This window comes from Onychostruthus taczanowskii, unplaced genomic scaffold (genome assembly GCF_017590055.1).
Source record: "Onychostruthus taczanowskii isolate IOZ18803 unplaced genomic scaffold, ASM1759005v1 scaffold12, whole genome shotgun sequence".
In the NCBI taxonomy this organism is placed as follows: domain Eukaryota; kingdom Metazoa; phylum Chordata; class Aves; order Passeriformes; family Passeridae; genus Onychostruthus; species Onychostruthus taczanowskii.
The window spans coordinates 9,071,876-9,094,985 of record NW_024498351.1 but is presented as its reverse complement, the minus strand read 5'-3'; the positions used below and the strand labels follow the sequence as shown (position 1 = coordinate 9,094,985).

General features: G+C 34.9%; 1 protein-coding gene across 1 annotated transcript in view; it reads right to left on the bottom strand.

The window, feature by feature from the left end:
* Positions 1-23,110, bottom strand: part of TLL1 (tolloid like 1) — a 123,909-nt gene that overhangs the window by 62,861 nt on the left and 37,938 nt on the right. Inside the window, exons 2-4 of the mRNA XM_041427909.1 lie at positions 7,279-7,389; positions 3,270-3,350; positions 1,008-1,160 (exon numbers count right to left, since the gene is read on the bottom strand). Of these exons, the coding sequence (XP_041283843.1) occupies positions 1,008-1,160; positions 3,270-3,350; positions 7,279-7,389 (345 nt within the window). The remainder of the gene's footprint in view (positions 1-1,007; positions 1,161-3,269; positions 3,351-7,278; positions 7,390-23,110) is intronic.

Below are 23,110 nucleotides of genomic sequence, written 5' to 3'. Positions count from 1 at the left end.
CTTTAGAATTTATCTTTCATTATGAAAAAGGTAAAATCTTTAATATGGTCCTTTCATTTAGTTTACTAGAGTTATTTCAGAAGACAGTAATCCTAAAGCAAAGGTCACATTTGGCACAGTACTATGTAAATACCCAAACTGAAAGCCTGACTGTAGCTGTCAGTTTGAAAGGAATCACTCTGGCTTCTCCATATACAATGTGTGAGCATTTGCATGTTTCTTTTGGTTCCCTGTATTATCATATACAATAGAGAAGATGCTATTTCGTATATTTTCCATTATCTCTTTGCTTTCCTTGCTCTGTTTTTGTTTTAAATTATCTTTAAATTAATTATTAATTATTAATTAATTAATAATTATCTTTATTTTATATATTATCTATTATTAATAATTAATTATCTTTCATTAAATTTAAATTTTAATACATCCACTCTGATATTGATCTATTTAAATTTTTCAAGGATAACTAATGTTTTAGCTTTCTTTACAGTTTTCTGCTAAGAATTTTATATGTAGGGCAGCCAGTCTTTCTTTTGTCATATACAGTGTCTGTGTGTACCCATCTGAAAACCAAATTGAGGAATGACAAAACACATTTTGAGTGTGTTTTGTCATTCCTCAGTTTGAGTCAGTTTGTTAAGTGAAATCAGTTTAGAAGAATACATGTCACACCAGTTAAATCAAAGATATTCTTGTGCTAAATATACTGCATAAAAAAAAATTCCTTGATATTCCATTACTTAGGCTCATGGAAACAAATGTGCAACAAGAAATATTAGGTAAAGAAATAGGGCTTTCCCTCTCTAAAATGTTGCTATACATTTTTTATTATGTAGTTTGCCTTTGAAAACAATTAAGTATGACTAATATTTTCAAAACAGATGTACTTCAGGCCTGTTCCAACAGAAACCCTTCTACTGACTTCCACAGCATGACTTCACTTTTAAAAATTAAATAAAAAAGGAAGGCAATTTTTAAAAATTTTTCTCCTTTCACACAAAGCTTACCAGTGAAATTTCCACCTATTACATATGGAATGACACCACCTGGCCATATTCTTTCTGTTCTTGATGTAGCAGCTCTGGGAAATCGGTTTTTCTCATTTTTTCCTGAGAATTTTACAGTAGTTCTTCCTTTAGATGTATTATTTTGCTCAAAACCTGCAATGATAATTAAAACACTGAATGAGATCACACACACACACACACATGAAAAAGGAGAGCAATTCTTTTCTAGCCGGTCAAACTCAGATTTCTTTATACCCTTTCAAACTAGGACATGGCTGTTATGTGACAATCTATTATTACATAGAGAAAGACATGAAGTCTGAATCTTCCTTTTTTTTGAATACATCTAGAGTAACAATCTTGCACATATGTTTATCAACTGGAATGTGCATTGCGTAAGTGCAACTAAATTTTCTCATTTAATAAAAATATTTAAGAAATCACACTCCCTGTGGTTTTGGTAGTGGTTTTTTGCATTTAATTTTCTCTGGGTTTTGTTTTGTCTGTTTTTTTTTTAATAAATGAGGATTTTTCCAGGAAAGAATGTCAGACTTTTGACAGACTCAAACTAATCAAGGCACTCACTATCCCTTTAATTTTTATTGTATGATCTGGATAAAGCAAGTACAATGACCATCTTTAGAGCAGTGGACAGTAAGAAATCATCCATTTTTCATAAACTAACATTTGGAACCCCATGGGTAGGTTTTACTCATGGCTGGAATTTCTTTACAAGAGAAAAAAATGTCTACCATTTTCAGGGATACTACTACCATTCACCCCATTACAGGCAAATCTTTCTAAATCAGCTGAAACCTGCTGTGAGAACAGAAAAGGAAAAAGGTAGTTAGACAAGGACTTGGACACCAGAACAGGTGCTGAACAATTTAAAAGTTAGTTTGTACATCTGGCCAGTTGATTGAAATGGATCCCTCAAAAAATGGTTAACAAATCCTACATAGAGCCGTTGAAGCCTTTTGTCTTATTCCTGGTGGAAGATTACATTTTCCCTCTGTGAGAATCCCCTGTGGTACCAGCTGCACTTAAGTGTTAATGACCATGTCAGAATCAGGGAGGATTCCAGGGCAGAGTCATGGTAAGGAATGCAGGCGTAGCCCCAAGGCTGAGAGAGCAGCAATAAGAAGACAAGGAAGAAGTTACAGCACAAGGCAGGGAGGAAGCTCTGATACTTGGGAAGAAAAGCCTGCCTTTGTGACAATCAAGATGTAACTTGAATTGTACCAGGAATTATACAGAAAATTCCAGGGTTCAAAAAAAATACAACCAAAAACAGGTAAAGCAAATTACTCATTTTGTAATTAAATGGGCATGTAAATGAGAATTACACGACAAATTACACACAAAGGGTCTACAGTATAGGCAGACTCTTTACCAAAAGCTATTTTTACATTTAGTATGCAGTCATTACCGAACCATATCACATGTTTGTTTAGATGTTTTAACATTACAAATTATTTTTATTGGTGCTCTTTAGCGGTCTAAGCAAGAAATTTGTTCCAAACTACACCCAAAAGATGACAAGAATTTATGCAATACTAAAATTTTAATTCTCCTTTAAAGAATGAAGATTATGTATCAAAGCACCTCTGCAAAGGCAGTTACCATGCTCTGATTAACACAATGTGGTGCAATTACAATGGAGTTGCACATAATTTCCTTTTTGAAGTGAGGTTTCACACAACATTAAAGTCATGTCTTCCTGCATCAAATATAGACTGTAAACTGAGACAGAGTAAGGGGGGATTCCACTTCTATGTGCTGCTCAATTTAACTACATTCATACTGACAAGAGTATGATTAATATAAAAATATGCTTGTTCAGCTCAACACACCACAAATGCTTCACAGCATGAATCATCAGAATACCCCACCTGGAGCCAGAAAAAAAGTAGGAAACAAACTAAATTAGCAGCTTTACAGCATAGCCTATTTGCAGTGAAAAGACACTGTATTGACATTAGTTAAGCCCACAACTGTGAACACAGTCATAAAACAAAGTTAAGCAATTTTTAATATGACATTTAAAAACTATGTGTTTCAGCTTTCAGATTTCATGCTGGAAGAACTCTAAGAAAATGGTAAAAAGAGCTAATCTTGTAATTACTATTCTTGTCTAATTTTATAATTTGTTTATGCCAATAGTAATACAGAAAGGTTTTAAAGTGTTAAAGTACTATCATCATCAATGTTCATGATACACTATCACATCAAGCAAGTTGCTAATTTAAACAGTGAAAATACCAGAGCCAAATCTTCTTATCCTCTCTATAAGCTGATAGAGGGCACTGCGTTTTTTTGACATTCCATGCTCTCCAAAGCCACCTTTAAAAAGAGAAGGAAAAAAAAGAAAGGCATTTTCAAAAGTTAAAACTGTGGAATTTTACACATACAGGAACCGTATTTGCCTGGAGAGGCATCCTAAAGGAAGCTTCATATTCATTGATAATTTCCATAAAGACATTTCAAGTACCCTTGACAATGCAATAAAAACATGATTAGCTGAAAATTTTTCTAATATGCATTCCATGAATGTAAGCCAACATGTCTTTGTTATTCAGGCAAGTCATGACAATTACATCATCTAATTATTATTTGGAGCTTTTTTCTTTCTGGTGACCTTGACATCCTCAGAGCCATATTGATTGACAGTTAAAAGGGTTACTCTCAAAGAAATTTCCTGAATGCATTCCAAAATTTTCTCATTTCAAGGGAGGGGAAGGAGAAAAACCAAACAGCCAAAGTTTCATCAGAAAACAAACAAACAAACCAACCCAGCAAAACTTAATATGGTTGATTTTGCCATGAAATATTTGTTTTTCTTTGCTAGCATGCAAATAGAGATGTCAATGTACTTTTAAGGCCTTGAAACATCACATGCTGGTGTATATTGCAGCAAGACGTGGCAGGTATATATGTCAATGAAAGCCTAAGATAGGAAGTTTATTTATATAGTAGTTTATTTTAACATTTACCATGCCATTTACAGAAATAAAATACATTTTTGGGTTTACTGCATCTGGATTTGCTACATACCCCTTTCACACATGAACCTTTTGCAGCTACAAGTGGCTTTTCCAGTAAACCAGAAGTAATAACATTGACTACACTACCTGAGTCAATTAAACAATTCAGAATTGTTCTGAAAGTTTTGTGATTTTACAGGTTTGCAGTAAGTTGTATTTTACAAGTCACTGCTTGTTATAGGACAAGAGAGTTCTTAAACTACTTGAACAACTGAAAAAGTAAATATATAGAAAAAACCAGACCATTGATACCTCCAACACCACTAAAAAGGCCTTTCCCAAATTTCTATAAAAATTTGCAATATCTATGCAGAAAATATTTTTTTTAAACAGCAACTTAAATTAATATTACAGATGAGAAAATTCCATATAAGGCAAGTGAGTGTGTGGCTGCTCAGTGAATAACAACGTGCCTAATTATTTGCATTATGCTGTCACATAGTTGCTGGCTCCCTTGAGAAAAATTTTCCAAATTTTTAAAAACATTTTAAATAGATGAGGTAATAGACCAACACATTCCTTTCCAACAAGTTACAGGGTAACTATAATATGAAGTGCAGAGGATAGAACATTGATCATCATTACTGTAATTGTCTCTCATGTTCACATTAATCTTATAAAATAAGGCTTATAGCTAACCATTCCAAATAAATATTTAAAAAATCATTATAAGCACCAACTGTCAAACACAACAGAAAACACCTAAAGAATCCATTAGCTACTTAAGTGTTACACTATATTTATAGGGGGAAAAGAAACCCCAAAACACTCTTCTGTCTTATTGCAGTCTGTGTATTTCATTTATTGAAAAAACCAAAGAAAAAGTCTCTCACTTAACTAAGCTGTCTCTACGCTGTCTAACATGCAGCCTTGCCAAACCATATAGACTAAAAAAGTTTTAATTCCTATTTGCTGCATCTTCTCATAATTCAGGCAGGATAAGGAGGACACTTTTGGCAGTTTGAACTTATAAAACTATACACATAAATGTTATCAGCTTTACTGGTTTTTTTCTGTTTACAGTGATTATGCATTTTACAAAATTAAATTGTACACAATGAAAAATAAAATGACAGAGCCATACTCCAAGAAGCTCAGAGATTATCTGACCCTGCAAATCCAGGCAGATAATCCTCATGGAAAGGAGCAGTCACATAATGTGAATCGCAGCCTGTGAGCCTCAGGATTTTAATTAGAGTTGCAATAACAACTGTGACTCTGCCACTTCATCTTGATGGTTTACAACCAAGTATCTAACCCTTCTACCTGATGTCACCTTTAGTCTGTGACAATCTACAACAGAAAGTGCTCAGAAATCAAGCTTACAATTCATTGCCATTGTGTCTGTAACTAAGACTAAATTTAGTTTTCTAGATCACAGATATCTAGCATCGCTTTTATTCCTTTTCCAGTTGCTCTGATACTAATGAGCTAGTTGGCAATTTGCTCTTTTGGAATTAGGGGAGATGAGCACACAATTCCTAGTTTACACATCAAGAATGTTGTAAATTTAGAAAAATAAATTGCATATGTGAAGTGTACAATTGACTTCTCTAATGCTCTTTTTGGAAAGTTCAAGAGTGTTGAGGGCTCACTGAGAGCCGTTATGAAGTCATTAACTTAGGAGAGTTTGTTCTCCAAAGTTTAGTCCCACTGATCATCACAATTGCATTGACTCTTGTTGTGCAATAAAGGTAGAAAAAACTGGTGCAAATGCATTAGCAATACTTAACAGGGTGGTTCAATGTCCTGAATAGGATACCATCCACAAGAAAAAATAATGTGCATGTCACAAAACACGTGAGAAAGAAAAAACTAAGTATTAGAAAACTAAATATAGTTTTAAAAACACCTAGAAATGCATACTTTTGTGTGGAAATGAAAAAATAATAGTAACTTTGCAGTTAAAAAGAAAGAGTAGAAAAGCAAAAAGAAGCAGGAGTCAGCAAGCCAAAGAAATCACTTGACTGGATCCACTTTAAGGGGAAATGACCAATGTTGTCCTACATTTTTTCAACAAAACTAGTGCCTGAGTTATCTTCAAAGGCAATTAAAACTATTTGGAGGAGAGGAGAGCAGAGACACCACTAATTCTATTAACATTTTAAGATCCAGTCCAGATCTAGATATGATCAAAAGTTTTCCTGTTTTGGAAAAACAAGTGGATGTAGAAGGAGATAAAATAAATTTTCAAGTTGTCATTAAAATACTCTTAATCACAGCATCTACCTAGAATGAATAAAAATATTTTTAAATATATCAATACTGAAAGCTTAAATATATCAATATTGAAAGCTTAAATTCAAAATTGCTTCTTTGGTCTGAAAACTTTTTTCCATGTATCAGGAATAAGTTATGGTAGCTCATAAAACATGCTTAACAGAAAACAAATTTCAGTAATAAATTTTTACATTTTCTAGTAATATTTTTTCCAGACTTTTTCTCAGTAAGTTGGCTTTTGTTGTATCATAACCTGAAAGTTTACAAATTCTCAGTTATCAATTTACAAATCACAGCCTGAAAGCATAAATATTTTTAGACATTAGACAGACATCCATTTAGGCATGGATTACGTTTTCTCTCTTGCAAACAGACATTTACACATTAAAAAAATCTCTTTATCTATCTGTCTAAATACCCAGCTGCCTCTGTTAATCAGATTGCAGCTTCTGGTGCTAATGCATTGTATGTTAACAATAGCATAGAAACGTGCATTAACATGTCAAATAGTTGGCTTCTTAGACAAGGCATATCTAGCAAGGATGACTAACACATTCTAGTGTTTCCTCTAGGTCTGGGTACAGAACTGGATGAAACAGTAAAAAAAAAGCAAAAAGAGGGGTTGCAATGCCAAGCTTCCAATTTTGCCTCCAGGATACCACATATGTTCTCCATAGTGTGTTTGGGCTCTGCTATCAGGAACTTTCAGTGATGAAATCAAAGCTTTGTACAATTTCCTTTCCCACATGACCACCTGCAGAGTAGACTCTAATCTTCCTACCAGTTTCTGCTCCTCAATTCAACAAGACATTTTTAAACAGAAATGCTGGAATAAAATTAAATGTTTTGCTTCTCTTTTCCGTAATGTGAATCTATAGTTTTTGTTTAATAACTTTTCTAAGTGTAAACTAATGTTATCCAAGACATTATACTGACTTTCCACATTTAAAACACAGACTGCCTGCTGCACAGGAAAAATAAATTAAAACAAGTTTGAAATAGCATACCTGTGTTATGGCCAAGTCTTTCGTTGGAGTGCTGCGTGAGGTCAATCGTCCTGTCAATTTGAAAGATTTTTAAGTCTTCATCATCTAAGGCAATATCTCCCCAAAAGACAGCTTTAAATAAAAAAGAGCTCAATTTAATTAAAGAATTATTTGGACAATAAATCCAATCTGAAGAATATAATTCCATGATTATAACCTTTGGGCAAGTATAGGACAAACATATATTTACATCAGATATATTTCCTTACTGATCGATATTTTTATATGAAGAAAAAAAGAAAACTACCAAGAAAAATTCCCAATTTTATTCCAATAAAATATATCTTAGTCTATTTGGTTTCTTTGTAAATTACCTAAATGCAGTAACATAAATCTATATTCATTCCATTAATATTTTTGTAGCATGTAGTTTTCTCTATGTAAATACAACAAAGCAGAAAAGACCCTGAGATGTTAATATTTGAACTATAAAGTAAAATAGATACATTTCTGAGAAAAAGAACCTTTATGTTTCCTAACATCTTTCTAAAAATAGCAATTATTTGAAGGCGTTTTTATTATGTTTCAGTTGCTTTCTATATTACATTATGTTTTGCTCAGATAATTAAATCTATCTGTTTTCTGTTAAGCTGAGAAAAGAAAAACCCTTTATTTTTTATTTTCCTCTCAGCTTATTTCTATGCTTTCCTTTTATAGTTAATTTCACAATTCGGATGCTTTCAAATTCTTTACTTTCCAAAGGTCCAATCTCTTTTTAACCTTTCTTTGGCCTTTTTGGTGGATTTCTTCTTCTCTCTTTGCTTTTTTTTTTAGGTTTTTTCTTTTTCACTTTTTCATAGGTAACTCATCTTCCCTAAGCTGCCTCTACAACCCAGTGGACCATGATACAATCCCACTTCTATAAATTCAGGATATATAACCTCAAACTTTCATCTCCACCTATTTTTGCTGAGATTTTATCCTGAGATCTCCCTGCCAATTTAAACTTAGCATTAAAACTGAACTCAACAGCCATATTCTCAACTGCTGGGAATTAAGTCAACAGAGCATGTACCAATTAACAGGAGCTGAAAGTGGGTGTTTATCATCATTATCCAAATTCCTCCTTTTCCTGTTCCCTCAGAGTCACAAAACCCCTGGATTCAATCTTAGTTTCATCTTCAACTCCTTTCCTTCTTTCCCCCGTCAAGGGAAACATCAATAACTGCTTGGTTGTTTGTTACACAGCACTACAGAAAACTTTCTTCACTTCCACTCAAATAAAGCCTAGTCCAGCTGTTACCAAATCAACCTCTCTAGTCTTCCTCCATTCAAACTTATCCTAAACATTACTGTTAATTGTATTCTTCTTCATCTGTTTTTATATTACACTTTAAAGACCACTCATCAAAGTAGTTTCATGTTGCTGCAAAAGTTACCCATTTCTCAGAATATGATGCTCACATTCATTGGTGTTGAATTAAATCCACTTAAAAAGAGTTTTTATGTAAAATATAGGTATTTTTAAATAACTCCAAGATATTGTTCTGCGTCCTCCAACTTACATGATTTTTCCTGAACAAAAGGTAATGATCAGAAATTATGTTGAATATTCCTTTAGCGTGCCTTGTAAAATACCTTTAAAACACCCCCAGATCATCTACACAGTGTTAATAATGAAATGATTAGTGAAATTAAAAATGAACCTTTTCAATTCAAAAGACATCCAACATTTTATGTCTCCTCTAAATATTAATATCTCCACGAACATTTTTTTTTTTTACACAATATAATGGTTCTGGAAAGCACAAGCACTTGAGTCAATTACTGAAACTGTTCAGTCCAGCACATTGTGGAATAATATCCTCCCAAGGATCACTGTTCTCATGCTCACGTTGGACACACTGAGGACATTATTCCTCTAGCTAACCTGTTCTCACCAGGGATGGTTTTACCATCACATCCACCAAGACACAAAGCCAGTGACAGCTCAAGATGTTTGTGTGTCTTTTCCCTTAAGCTCTACGAAAAAAAATTCTCAAGCTATCAGAGTTTTGAACAGTGAAAGAAGAAAGTCAGTAGTCTCCATCTGGTTGAGCTAAATGTTATTTACTTTTATAAACATCTTCTGGAGTTTTCTCTTGAATGCCATTCATAATGGGGACCTCTGTATAAGCACGAGGTCAGACTGCAAACTTGAACAACCAGAACAAAGTTGTAAAAGGAAGAAACTATTAACATTTCTGTCTATAGAGACACAAGGTGCCCCAGCAGAAGTCACACAGATTGCCCACACCAAACTCAATGAAGTGCTAAAGCTTAGCAGCAAGGCCATTTTGTTTCCTGGTGATATTGAGAGTTAACAAAAGGAAGATTCCAAATTAACAGTGGATGATGCAAAAGAGAGCGCACTGACAGACATGCATTAGCAGAAACCACTGGTTTCTGTGTGTAATACTGATGTATGAATAGGAAAACCCAAGACAAATCAAACTTCCTACTAACAACAGAGTGGGAAAAAACTGGAAAATGTCTGCCCTAGTGATGCATCACCTAGTCTGGTGATGCATCTCTATCACTTTTACCACTTCATTGTGGTAACATTTACTTAAAGATGAAAATACAGATAGAAATACTAATTTGTGTGAATTTGTCTGACAAAAGTATGGAATTTGTATGTACATATGTAAAATATACCTTAGTGTTTAGGCAGTGTGTAGCAACTTTGTTGCCTTAAAAGGAAAAGAAAGCTATTTTTGTTAAACATCTGGAGCATTAGCTAGTTTTTGATTAGCAACCAAGGACCAGGTTGAGTTTACCAATAATATAACCACAGTAATCTAATAATAAGTCCTGATGCAAGTGTCACATAAGCATAAACAAGTAAAGTATGTGACCAATAGCAGCCACATTCTCTGGCATACTAAAGAAATATGAGTAACCACTAACACATTAGAAATAGATAAGATTATTTGATTAAAATACAGTGGAAAGTTTGGAAATTTCTTCAGACCACTGGCTCATTTTACTCAAGGCAATTCTGTTTTGCAGAATGCAATAAACATGCCAAAACACATAAACCTTGATAAAATTATCTCATCTGACTTTAGCAACAATTTAATAAGTGTCACTTTATTTCTACTGAACTACATCTCTGATCTTTTGAATTAATTTAACTTTACCCAGCAAAAGAAACAACAGTTAACTGGATGTTCTGCAATTTCAATGTAGTCCAAGCAATCATCAACTGAGACAAAAAGGGAGCTGAAAACTGTTTTCTAAAATTTCACCTTTTTTCCAATTAAAGGCCTGCATTGAATGTTAATTCTGCCCCTTCAAAGCCTAAAGCACAGCCCCAACAGAATTGTCAAAAAGGTTTAAAAATTATCCCCCATAACTATTAAAATTATCCTTTAATTTTTGGGAATGCCAGTTTAAGTGTCAAAATACTTTGTAAAAAGAGAAGACCACAGTTTTATCTCCTGCCTTAAAGTTTTTATGGCCTGAAACCATCTGAAGAAGTCACTCCATACACTTCATCATGTCACAAACCAATGTTAATGTTACAGAAAGCAAGCAGAGGATTGTTTGGGTATGCAAGGCATGATGTTAAAGGCTTTGCTAAGAGCATGTTAGGATTAAGAGCTTTAGTAGCTCCCTCTAAGGAACTTCTGACAGACTTTATCAGTTCAGCTGTTCACTCATTTTTCACACATATTTAATTCATATGTTTCGCCTACAAAATTAAGAATCTGATAATCAATTGACTAGGCAAGGAAACAAAACTAAAACAAATGGATAGAAAAACTTTTAAAGTGATCGAACAGAACTTAATGTACCTCTACTTACTTAAGTCTGTGTCATATTATCTCTTATCCTACCTATTTATTCAGTGATCACAAAAACTTGATATTAGAGATAGCTTTTTTGTTGATTTTGAAAATGCAAGACTGCCAATGAACTTAAGAAATATCTGTTGAATATCTGAGACAGTATTAATTGCAGAGAAAAACTATTTCAAATAGACTTTATTATATAAAGGTTCTTAAGAAAAAACAAAAATGGACCTTTTTGTCCAATACTTGATAAAGACAATACTCTATCATACCAGATTTCATGCCAGGTAATTTTTGTTTTCTACTTTCATATGTTTTATATGGCCACAACATGATGCACCTAAACAAATTCGACAGAGAAAACACACACCTCTGTTTCTGAAAGGTGGACAAAACCTGGTTATGCAGTAAAGGCATGTTTTTCTGTAACAGTGGAGAAGGATTTCTGTGCAGCTGTTAAAATAGAGAAGACACTTAACCAGCAGACACAGTTCTGCTTTCACACAACTCAAAAGCTCTCAGTCAAACAGACCCTTCTAAAAGGTCTTATAAAGACAAAACACTGCCACGAAATCAGCCAAGTTTGCAACCTCTAGCAAATCACCTCACAAGCACAAAACAAACAGGAAAACATGTAGGTTGTATAATTTTCAAAAAATATATTTGAACTATTTTATGTTTATGTTTATTTGAACTATTTTATGTTTACACATGGTATGAGTCAACGAGCATATACAGTGACAATAAAAACATCTTTCAACATGTCTGCAAGAAAGAAATTATTTGCTAAGTACATAGGGCTGCAATACACATAGGATGGCTTATTCTAGGATTTGAATCAATTACCATGTAAGTCTGCAAAATATAGAAAAGAGTATGTTCTTATAATTGCAATAACAAAATTATCTACTTCAAACTTCATCATAATTCCTCCTACAATTTTGCTTTTTAAAACTCAAATCATAAGCAGCCATGTTTTAAAAAAATATATTCCTGCTAGCATTCATACCAATATTAGTAACAATATAAAATGCAAGTAAGTTGGGATTGGTAGTGTTTGTCCCTACAGCACAGCAGCACGGCCGAAGAAAACCAACTTGACCCTGAGGTAGGTCGGGAGCACTCAGCTACCCAGCAGAGACCAACAGCACCCAGAAACCATTCCCAGGACCTGATTTGGTCTGACGACTCCTCAGGCTAGAAACATGTTCAACTGAGACCTTCCCAAAGTGAGATGTAAGCTGTGATCTTGTCCTCTGAGCAGACACAGAATTTTGACAGGGGGATTACTCCTATACTGAAAAGATACCCATGAAAGGATTAAGGCAATACTAGAAGACATTTCAAAAGCAAAGCCTCAATTTTGGTAATGCTACTGGGAGGGCAAAGCACAAAGAGTTTGTGCTTCATCTCATTGCAGAAGCTGCTAAGAATGGATAACAAAAAATATTAAGGAAATAGAAAACTACAAGGCATAATAACAAGGAAATCTGAAGAGCTCTTTTAACATCCTTAAAGGTGATATATCCAACACAAAGCAAAGCCAGTCCAGCAATTCATGCAGTAGGAGGTGCCAGAAAGTGTGCTGGACAGCTTCAGGGCAGATATTCATCTAAATCCACATGCACAGCAGTTCTAATTAGCAAACTCTTCTATAGCTGAGTCATTGAGTACTTCCCTGTAACAACACAGCTATGAGCACTGTGTTCTGTCTTGGTGAGTCACTCTATTCCATACAATCCGTTCACAACTTACATAACTGCCTCTAAGTCTGAATAGAAAATGGAAAGATTAAAGCTAAGTAAGTAAAGGCAATTTTACCTCATTTCAAGGACAGCAACATACACTACTGTAACTAACCTTATTCTCTATTACCATTGTCTTCAAATTATTTCAGTCTTTCCAAGACTTTCAGGTGCAACACACTATTTTTTAGAAATTATCAAACTGAGAACAAGACAGGGCAAATAAACAGCAAAAGGTCTTGTGTACAACTATGAGCATAACACTGCACACCACACCCTGAACTCTTTCTATCATTGTTCATCAGAAGTGTTACTTCAGTTGTAACTGTGCAATAAATTCCCATGTTGCCATACAGAGTCCACAAAACTTTCAAGAGAAAGTTAATTTAATCAAGTGTTAAATAATAATCCAAATCAATTTGCCTTTTTATTGGACAAAAATCTGACAGAAAAGGGAAATTAAGTGAAACTTTAACAGCATGAAATAGAAGACCAAGGTAGCCTATTTTCAAAGACACATCAAAAATTACTTATTTTGTTATTTTCAGCATGCAGTATTTCCAAATCTGCACAACTCTAAGCAATTGTCAAAGAAATAACAGATATATACTGAAATAACTTATATACTTGAAAAATCTTACATAGGCACAGCTGAAAAGGGATGTAACACCTCTGCAGGCTGCTTCCATGTTTTCACATAAATGATATAAAATAGCAAGTTCATCAACGCTCACACCAATTCTATTTTTCAAACTCACAATGAGAAAATAATTTTCCCTAAGCAATGTATCATTTCCACTTCTATCAGAAAAGAAAACAATGATGACTGAATACTTGAAACATCTCCAGACTGTACACCAGTTAGAAGTTCATTCCTCCATACTTTTGAATGTGGCATCCCTTGACAACAGCTCACATGGACACACAAAGCTATCCAGAAATCAGCTAGCTTCTATGTGGTAGTGACGTAGCCTCAGAAGAACTAATTTTAATGCAATTGACTAGAATCTTTTATGACACTATTTCCATGTTGACAGCATTACCTGCAAGTCACCAATGTCTCATGTCATCCACCCCTAAACATCATCCCAGTGTTCCCCATGCACAACACTTTTGGCTTCCTTCCTTCGACCATGTGTTCACATTTATAGGTAAGATGTTGGCAAGGTAACATCCCTATTGGGATATTCAGGTACAATATACTTTTCTTAGAAATCATTAAAACAAGACAGGGCAACTAACAGGGAACTAACTCCCTATTGCTGCTCCCAAGTTACACTTATGGAGTCCCATCTGAAGTATGCAGCATTTCACTACAGCCACTCCACAATATTTCCAGGAAGGGACTACCAACTGACCTGACTAGGGCAGAAAAACAACCAGGAAGGACCTGACTGGGGACACAAAGCTGTAGAGCCAAAGGCAAGAGAAGAGAAATTGCTGGAAAGCCATCCACCATCCTACAGAGTCAACTCGTTCCAGATAGCCTTTCCAGCAGCACGGTTGTCACATCACAGGGCAGGAGGGCCATGGGGTGAGAGGCACGCAGCACTGCAGCACGTCCTGATTTTTTCAAAGCAGGAAACACCTGATATAGAGCAATACTCGTGAGGAAAATGGAATAACTGTGACACCCTTTATCCGAGTAGAACCTTCACTTACCAAAAGAGACACTTGTAGAGCTTGATCTTTTTGAAAGGGGACACTAATTTGCTAAATATGCATCTTCATGGCACAGATAAATCTCAGTTTACAGATATTCATTTACTCTGAGCAAATTCCAGTTTTTATTTTGTTCTTAATTTCAAAATAGTGACTTTTTTTTCAATTCCAATTTCCTTCTGCTTTGTTTTTTAGTGACAATTTCACATATCTTTAAAATTAGTGAAATAAAAATAAAAACTTCAAAAAAGCAAAGACAATTCTGACAGAAGTTGCAATCTTAGGTAAAAGGACAAGCTTTACTCCTAAACTTACTGCAGTGTGTTTTGAGGACAGGCTCTTCAATATTGCAACAGCTACTCTGTGAAAGGTTTTGTTTTTGGTTAAGCTGCTCAACCTGGCAAGCTTCCTGACTTTCAGTAACTATTTTCTTTTTTTGTGCAAGATCATCATCAACATCACACATGCTTTGTAGCTGGTAAAACAGATTCCTCATATAATGGGTTAATCACTGAACTGGACACAGAGGACACTGTTCAGCAAACAGTAAAGGTGCCTGCACTGCTGGCAAAACAACCAGCTACACAGAGAACTTTCTTCAGCACTCATAACTGCCTCAAGCCAGATATTGGCAAAATGAAGCTACAGAGAAATCATCTCAAGGAGACCCACTTATCCATTCTACTATTAATATGTCTTATTATAATTTTCTACTATTTCAAGGTTTTAGTATGCAGAAATAGTTTGGAGCTTAATAAAAAATAAATTGAAACACAAGGCTTTCTTCAGAGCAGTTACTGACCACTTTGAAAGGAAAGCCATAGCAAGAAACCAGTGACTCTTGGTAAGATCCATGAGTGCCAAAAATATAGGGCAATCACAGATAATGTTTGTTACCACAGCAAAAGCTGAACTGCTTTATCTGACACCACATGCAAGAAATCATTTCCTGGCCCTGTTACTCCTGCCACTGAACAGCAGAGTGGAGAAAACGATTCTCCATCTTCCTGGGAAAGTTGCTCATCACCCCTAGCAGAAACCATTGCAGCAATATTAGCTGAACTTCTATTTAGTGATAACTGACTGTGATTTCTGGCATAGGAAAAGAAGGCTGACAGGTCATGAAGGGTTTTTTTGCTGTTCCCAGACACTGACTTCGCCTGCTATAGCTAGCTTTATTAAGGAGGCTAGAAAAATACACCAGGGGGCAAATTCAGATCTATATTATCACAACAGTCATAATTACCTCGATCATCCTGTGTGACCACTATGATGCTATAATGTTCACCTTCATGTTACTTTGAAACTCCATTACCCTGGATAGCCTTAGGGTCAAGATCTACAAAATTAATTATATGGCTATGCTTTCTTACAATAGGGGGGGAAAAAAAAGAAAAAAAAAAAAGACTGAGGCAAAATTATCACTCTTAAAGTGAAATCTTTTTTTAAAATACTGAGAACTCAAACAGTTAAGACTGGAAAGAAAAAACTAATTTCTGCTGAAATTAAGATCAGATTTTAATTATTTCAGTTACTTAGAGAATAGGGAAATGGATAACTTGAGAAATAAGCCACATATAGATGAATGGAGAAAAGTCCTTGATGGAAAGAAAGTTGACAGTCTGAATGTGCCACCTATATGAAACAGCTGTTAGGTCTGAGACAGACACAGCAGCTGCTACAAGGCCTCCCCAAAGATTCATGTCTTAGACATTTTCATTCAAACACCAAGACAACAGAGTATCAGCACCAAACCAAGTGAATTACAAGCTAACAGATAATGCATGGCACAAGTCAAAAGATTAATTTAAGTAGCTAAAAAGATAGAGGTAAAATCTTTTCTATGCTTTTCCAAACTGCAGACTTTAGAAAAGAAAAAAAGGTAACTTCCAAATCATTCTATGGAATGAATTGTAGGGATTTCAGAGAATAAAATCCCTTTCAAAGATGAAGAACAAAATTAATAAAACATTTATACATAAATAGACTACTGCTGGTATAGGGCAAATCAGATTTACCATCCCAGCCTTTCAGTGACAGAAAATTACAGAATTATGTAAAAAATTACCGTTTCTGATAAAATGAAGGATTAAATTTATATATACTACAGGAGAGTAGTAGTTTCCTGTCATACACCTTTATAAGCATATTTCCCTGGATGCTTTCTTCTTCCACAACACCCAGGCAAGTCAGATATGAATGGTTCCCCCGAAAGAATCCTGGTACAAGAACAGCACAATCATGGCCAAAGCCAGCAGAGCACAAGCACTGCACAGCAACCCTGAGGGGGGAGCAGCAGCAGCAATCTGGGGAAAGGAAACATAATTTTAAAAAAATCTAAAAAGGAATAACTTCTTAGATAAGCTATCTGGCTGTGGCAATACCAGTCTTCAAGAAATTCCACAACCATAACATCTTTCCTCTGGTGTTACAGGTTGTTACTACGGATAGAATGGAATAAGGAACTCAGTAATTAGGGAGAGAACTCCCCTAGTAATTTTGTTCTGCTATGACAATAAGAAGCCACAGCAACACTTTCTTTATAACTTGTCATTAGAACATAAGAAGCACATCACAATAATGTTACAATAAAGCACCACTGATACATGTAGAAATCCTCCCCTTCTGTACCTTTTCCCCATCTGTGGGAATTGAAAAAAATGTTCATTTTCTCAAAGACATAAAATCCCAAGTAGGCTAAAGTAGTACCTCAAAAACAGAAATCCTGAATAATCATTAAATGCAACCAAAGATTTATACAGAAAGCCAAATGGCACAGAAAGGAAAGTGCATATCTAAGGGATTATCTGGCATTCAGGATCAAGGTTGTCATCATACCACATGAAATAAATATTGCTCCATTTGCATCATCTTATATTTAAACATGGAGAATTATTTAACTGTATATAAATAAACCCCTATTATAGGTTTCAGAAGTGATTTTCATTATCAGCTTCAGCTTCCTGTTTCCATCATTTTTGTCATGAACCTCACTTAAGTCATTCCATCTCATATTTTAGCACATCATTCTGTGACTTGGCTCTGTGAAAAAGACAAGGAAAGAGACTAAATAGCTCTTAATGCTGCTTTTTTTGGCAGTGATCCAGTGCTTAATAGTCAGTTCTGGGTATTGGACCAAGGCAATTCTACATTTCTGTCTTCATATTCAGTAGCTGTCTCCTACTACATTTATTTCTTACCAGAGTAAAAATTTTAATCAATAAAGCTAAAAAGTTGAAGCCTGAGTCCTTAACTCTGTATCATCCAATTCATGTAAACGTTTAAAATAGAAATGATGAGTCTCATGCATCACCACTATTTTCCTTGCTTGCCTCTGAATACTGTTTCCTCCCTCTCCCTCCCCCCAGATTTGTAATTTAAGTGGTTGAGTTTTATTTTCCCATGGAGACTCTGTACAGCTGCTGATTATTTTTTGGACACAGCAAGTAAAAGAGAAAGTGAAAAATTACCCTTAGAGTTAGTGAAGTGACAGTAAACGTACAGTGGAAAAGTATTGATGTTGTCCAATGCCTAATACCAAGTTATTAAGTAGAATTTAATATTCGATGCATCTGATTCTTACATAAATTATTATTCTGAGCAATTTTAGCCATGAGAATACTTGAGACAGAACTTATTCCATCATTGTAATATTTTGCCTCTTGATGGAAACAATGATCCTCATTTCATCTTTGCATTTATTTGTTTGCTCTTGAAAAGCACTATCCAACATAACTGCTAAAAACTTTTTTAAATCCTTCTTTCTAACCAATAAAGAGTATTAGCCTTTTGCAAGTACTGTGCTGCAAGACAGCAGAATCCCCGCCCCGTTCTGAAGAGAATTATGGCACTGAGTCCACACTTACTCATTTCCTAGTTTTTGGCACGGTGGTAATTCAAGTGTCGTCCACAGAACTCATGCGGGGGAGGCAGGGGAGAGGACAATAAAAAAATACACAACTTCAGCTTTCTCCTGTGCCTATAATTGCTTTGCAAGACTGTATTTATCCCCAGACTTGTGAGGCTGCAACCACTATTGCCACCCCCAGGCTGCCACAAATTGATTAGGTTAAATTGTGCAAATTTGCAGTGGGATTTTCATAAGGACTTACAGTTTCCTACTTGTTTGCAGCTGATTATCAGGCTGATGCATCACAAGCAAAATAAGATTAAAATCAATCCTATGGTGAGAAACACCTGAGTCCCATGAATTTAAATACAGACTATTCTGTGGTGTAAAATGGTAGCTATGTGAAGGTTCAAGAATGTCACAAATTTTAAAAGAAAGCAAACAGTTATATCTTGGTTAGGCTTTCTATTTCCATAAGTCAGCCTCCTGCTGATCTTCATTGTATAGGGCATTTTAGCTTGCATGTCAAACTGAAACACCAAAGGGCCAATTCAAATAACAGATCCTGACTTGTTCTCCATGTCAATTATTCTTCTCTTCTTGCCTTCATTAAGCCACTGCAGCTCCTTATGTACTGCTCACCACCAGATTTCTCCTGCTCCTTTCTAATAGCAGCCCATATGTTAGCAGGAACAGCGTACCAGGGTCCATTTGCCATCCCACTCGCAGACACTGCTTCTTCCCTTTCAGCTACAACAGCCTTAATTGCAGTTGCTGTTTGCATGAATACAGAGAAGACAGATACTAAGTATTTAATTTTTTTAAATGGATTTGTTTCTTAATTAATAAAGATGTTACTGCCTAAATTATTCTCAGAGTATTTTCAGATGTCTTTCAGTACAATTCAGCAGCTGAAACAAAGTACATGAGCCAAACATGATGTTTCTAGCCAGCTCACCCTGGGCTAGCATGGTCTGCTGGCTATGAGAGCTGTGTCTTTTGACAGCAACACAGTGGTGACCTTAAATAACCTCTTAATATATCTCTGAAAATAGGAATTACACAAGATGCTGAAAATACTAAGCTTCTTTCAAGCTCAGAGAAAACACAAATATTTAATATAGCTAACATTCAGAGCAAATATGCCAAATTAAATATTAACCTTTTCAGAGGACTGCTGTTTAGCCTATGGCATTAAGGGTCTAATATTTCAAATTTCCTTGACTATTAACATTTTAGAAATGGAGAACTGTAGTAGGTTCTTTAACACCCAGGTGATCTTCTTTCTTTAATCTTTTATACTTTCATACCAAACAATTCAGAAATAAACATGAATGTGTAGAAAATCAAGGAAAAGCACTTGACCAAATAAAGAGCAGTCAGAAAACATGCTACTGCATCACTTAGCTCTTAAGCAGACCACATGTATTATTACTGTGTTTAAAACCGATTTTCATTTCACTCTTGGACTCTTCTTTTAACTCTGGAGACAAATCCTATATTATCAAAAGGCATACTCCTGTAAATATTTGAGAGACTGGTGTTCCATGTGTGGGAGGAAAAAAAAAGCCAGGCATAAAAAACATGCTTTCTTCTACCAGCTATCTCTTCTCATATGAATTCTGCTCTGTAAATCGTAATCCTCCATGTCCACGTTTCTCACGTACAAATTGTGCCAGTACACATACGTGTTGTGTTTCCCCAAGTTAATACAAGAGTAACTGAAAATAGCATTCCTAATAAAGAACAAAACAGAAGGATTTGCTGAGCCTGTGCACTAAAGCAGAGCTCTTTATGGCATTGGTCTTTGAATATGAGAGTGCTCAAACAATACAGAGTATTTTGGGACAGATAAGATTTCAGGTAAATGATCCTGGGTCATTCCCTATGTTTGGAAATGAATACTTTAAATTTTCTGTTCAGAGCTAAAATATCCACAGACTGTCATTTTATAAAAACTGATCTGTTGGAAGCTCTTTTAGGAAGACAAATGTTCAGATTGTGGATTGGTAGCATGAATACTATTTCAGTTATTAGAGAGCTGTATTATCACAGCCCTCTTGTGAAAATCATAAGTTATTCAGTTACTAGATATTCCCAAAAACTCAAATCCCAAAAAGAAAAAAAATTTATCATAACATGACTATTACTGGTATAAATACATTCATGTGGACAAATAATCCAAATGGCATATAAAAACTAATCTATAAAAGTGTCAACTAGAAGCACCTTCACTACTGTGAAAATGAGTGACATTTATGATTTATAAATTACTCTTGCACTAGTTCTGAAAGTACATTTCTTTCTATACCTGAACAAGAAAAAAAGAACTATATTTAAAGATAGTCAGCTTTTTAGTACAATCAGTAGAAATATATCACCAGAATCTTTTAGAAATGTCATGCTCATTTTCAACTGAAGGACTGACATATTAATCTTAGAACTAAAAAATACCAAAAAGAGATATAAGGCAGAATGGGGATAGACAGAAAATTGTCATGTAATCTACAAGACATAGTTGAAAAAATTAAAAAGAAAAATCCTGTACTAAGAGGACTTAATTGTTTTTTTCATGGCAGACAAAAGTAAGAAGTATAGCTTTGGGTCGTGCATGTACCAGAAAACTGTCTTTGTGGCATCCCAAAAGCTTTTAACTTTGAGGAATGTGTTAGAAAATCATGAATGCACAAGGGACACTTCAGAGAGCAGTAAATGACCTAACACAAAGGTTGAGAACAGAAGACATCTTCATGTGCTAAAATGACTTCATTTGTTTTCATAAAACATGGGAGGAACATCTGTCAGGACAGGAAAGCATTCTGCAACTTAAGGCATCAGAGCTGAAATTGGCAGGAGGGATTTGGGGGTTGGATTTTTTTTTTCTGAATGCTTGTTTGGCTTCGACAAATGGCACTTGACATTTCTGTGACCTAGAGAAAGCGAGCTAGAACCTTAGAGCTCAAGACTGCATAGAAAGGATTGCAAGGTTCCTATAAATCTTGAGAAAACATAGTAAATTAAAAATCTATGGATTATGGATCTTAGGAGATTAAAAGGACAACTTAGAAAATGCATATCAGTGCTACTCCACCTGCAACAGTTCAGTCCATTTGGAAGAAAACACCAAAAAGCTTCTGAGTTACTAAAACCAAACTTCTATTCCCAGTTCTATGCCTGAGTTACTTGATTGATCCCAGCTATTTTTGTCAATCTGTGATATCTGAAGAGGTATTTATTGGATTTGCACTGAAATAAGTTCTCTTGACAAAATGAGACAAACACCTCAAGGAAATAAGACACTCTGCTAACTCTACCGTGATCTTTCAGTACTAACAAAAAATCTGAAAGGCAAAATTTAATAGCCATTGCTGGTTCCCCAGCCTGTGCTGAACAAAGAGCAGTGCTTAATACTGCCGAGCTGATGGTGACAACCAGCCCATCCCCACCTGGCAGGCATTGCACAGCATCTCTCTCTCATGAAGAACCGTACTGGTGCTCTTTAAAGAGACCCATAGCCCCCAGTCCCAGCAAAGCTTCATGTGCCACCACAAAAACATCATCTGCCTGACTATTGTCACTAGATCAAATAATATGGTATTTTCAAGTTTGGAAGAGAATATCAGTTCCAGCATGGGAGTATGAAAATAACCTTTCTTTCTAATGATTACATGGCTTTCCATTTAGTACATGGATTTTTCCCATTCTCCATGTTTCAAAAATAGAACTAAAAGTCACTATTTTTGGTTAATCTGTAGTATTGAAATTTTCTTTCATTTAAATTGTAAAACATAAACAATGAGTGAGTAGAAGTAGAAATTATAAAATATTATAACCTAGTTTATGAACAATACGTCTTTTATTCTCCTTTCCATGTTACTCTCAGTTTCCCTGTATAATAGTGTCCAAAATAAAAGTTCAACCATATATTCTAACAAAATTTTCATGGAATATCCAGAAGTTCACTGTTTTAACGACATAGTACTTAGAAATACAATAAAAATATTTCACTTTGAAATTCACTTTCTGTTAACAGAAACAGCTGGATGAGCTACTAAATTCAGATCCCTGCTGGCACACCAACTATTGCATGAACCTTCCTACAAGTTATCAAGAGCCACCTTGAAAACAGTACATTTCTCTCACTGTTTCTACTAAAAACTTTTTCTGTGAGTCTTTCAATTTGAAGCTGACCTATTAGGTTTTAGACCTATTTTTTGAAAAATAAGTTAGCGCTACCCTCAATTTTCATAAACCAATACCACAAATACAAATGTAGAGACCATTCCTGCTCTAAGCATTTAAAATACATCAAGCCAGAGAGTAAAATTTTGTGATAGTATCACTGGAATTCCTACCATGCAACAAAATTCTGTATGAGCATTTAAGTGATAGCATCCTTCAATACTAATACTAATAATACAATATAAAAAAGGATTGAATTCTTACTGTACAGCAAGATACAGACTGCTTAAAATTACTAGCAAAGAAATGAAGATAAGTGGACTTTTAGAGAAAGGCATGATGCCAGCTGGAGTCAACTTATCAGCAAAACTTTACACTCAAAGATAAAAATAATTACTCTAATACTTCTAAATCTCTAGCTTAATAAAATAGAGAGGAATGAATTAACTTTGTCTTTAATTTGGTAGCTATATCACACTTTTATGTCAGAAACTAAATGTTTCTTCTATATACAATTGAAGCCATTATCTTCGTATTACAACCATTAGTCAGAATCATTCATATTAAGTTGATTTAAA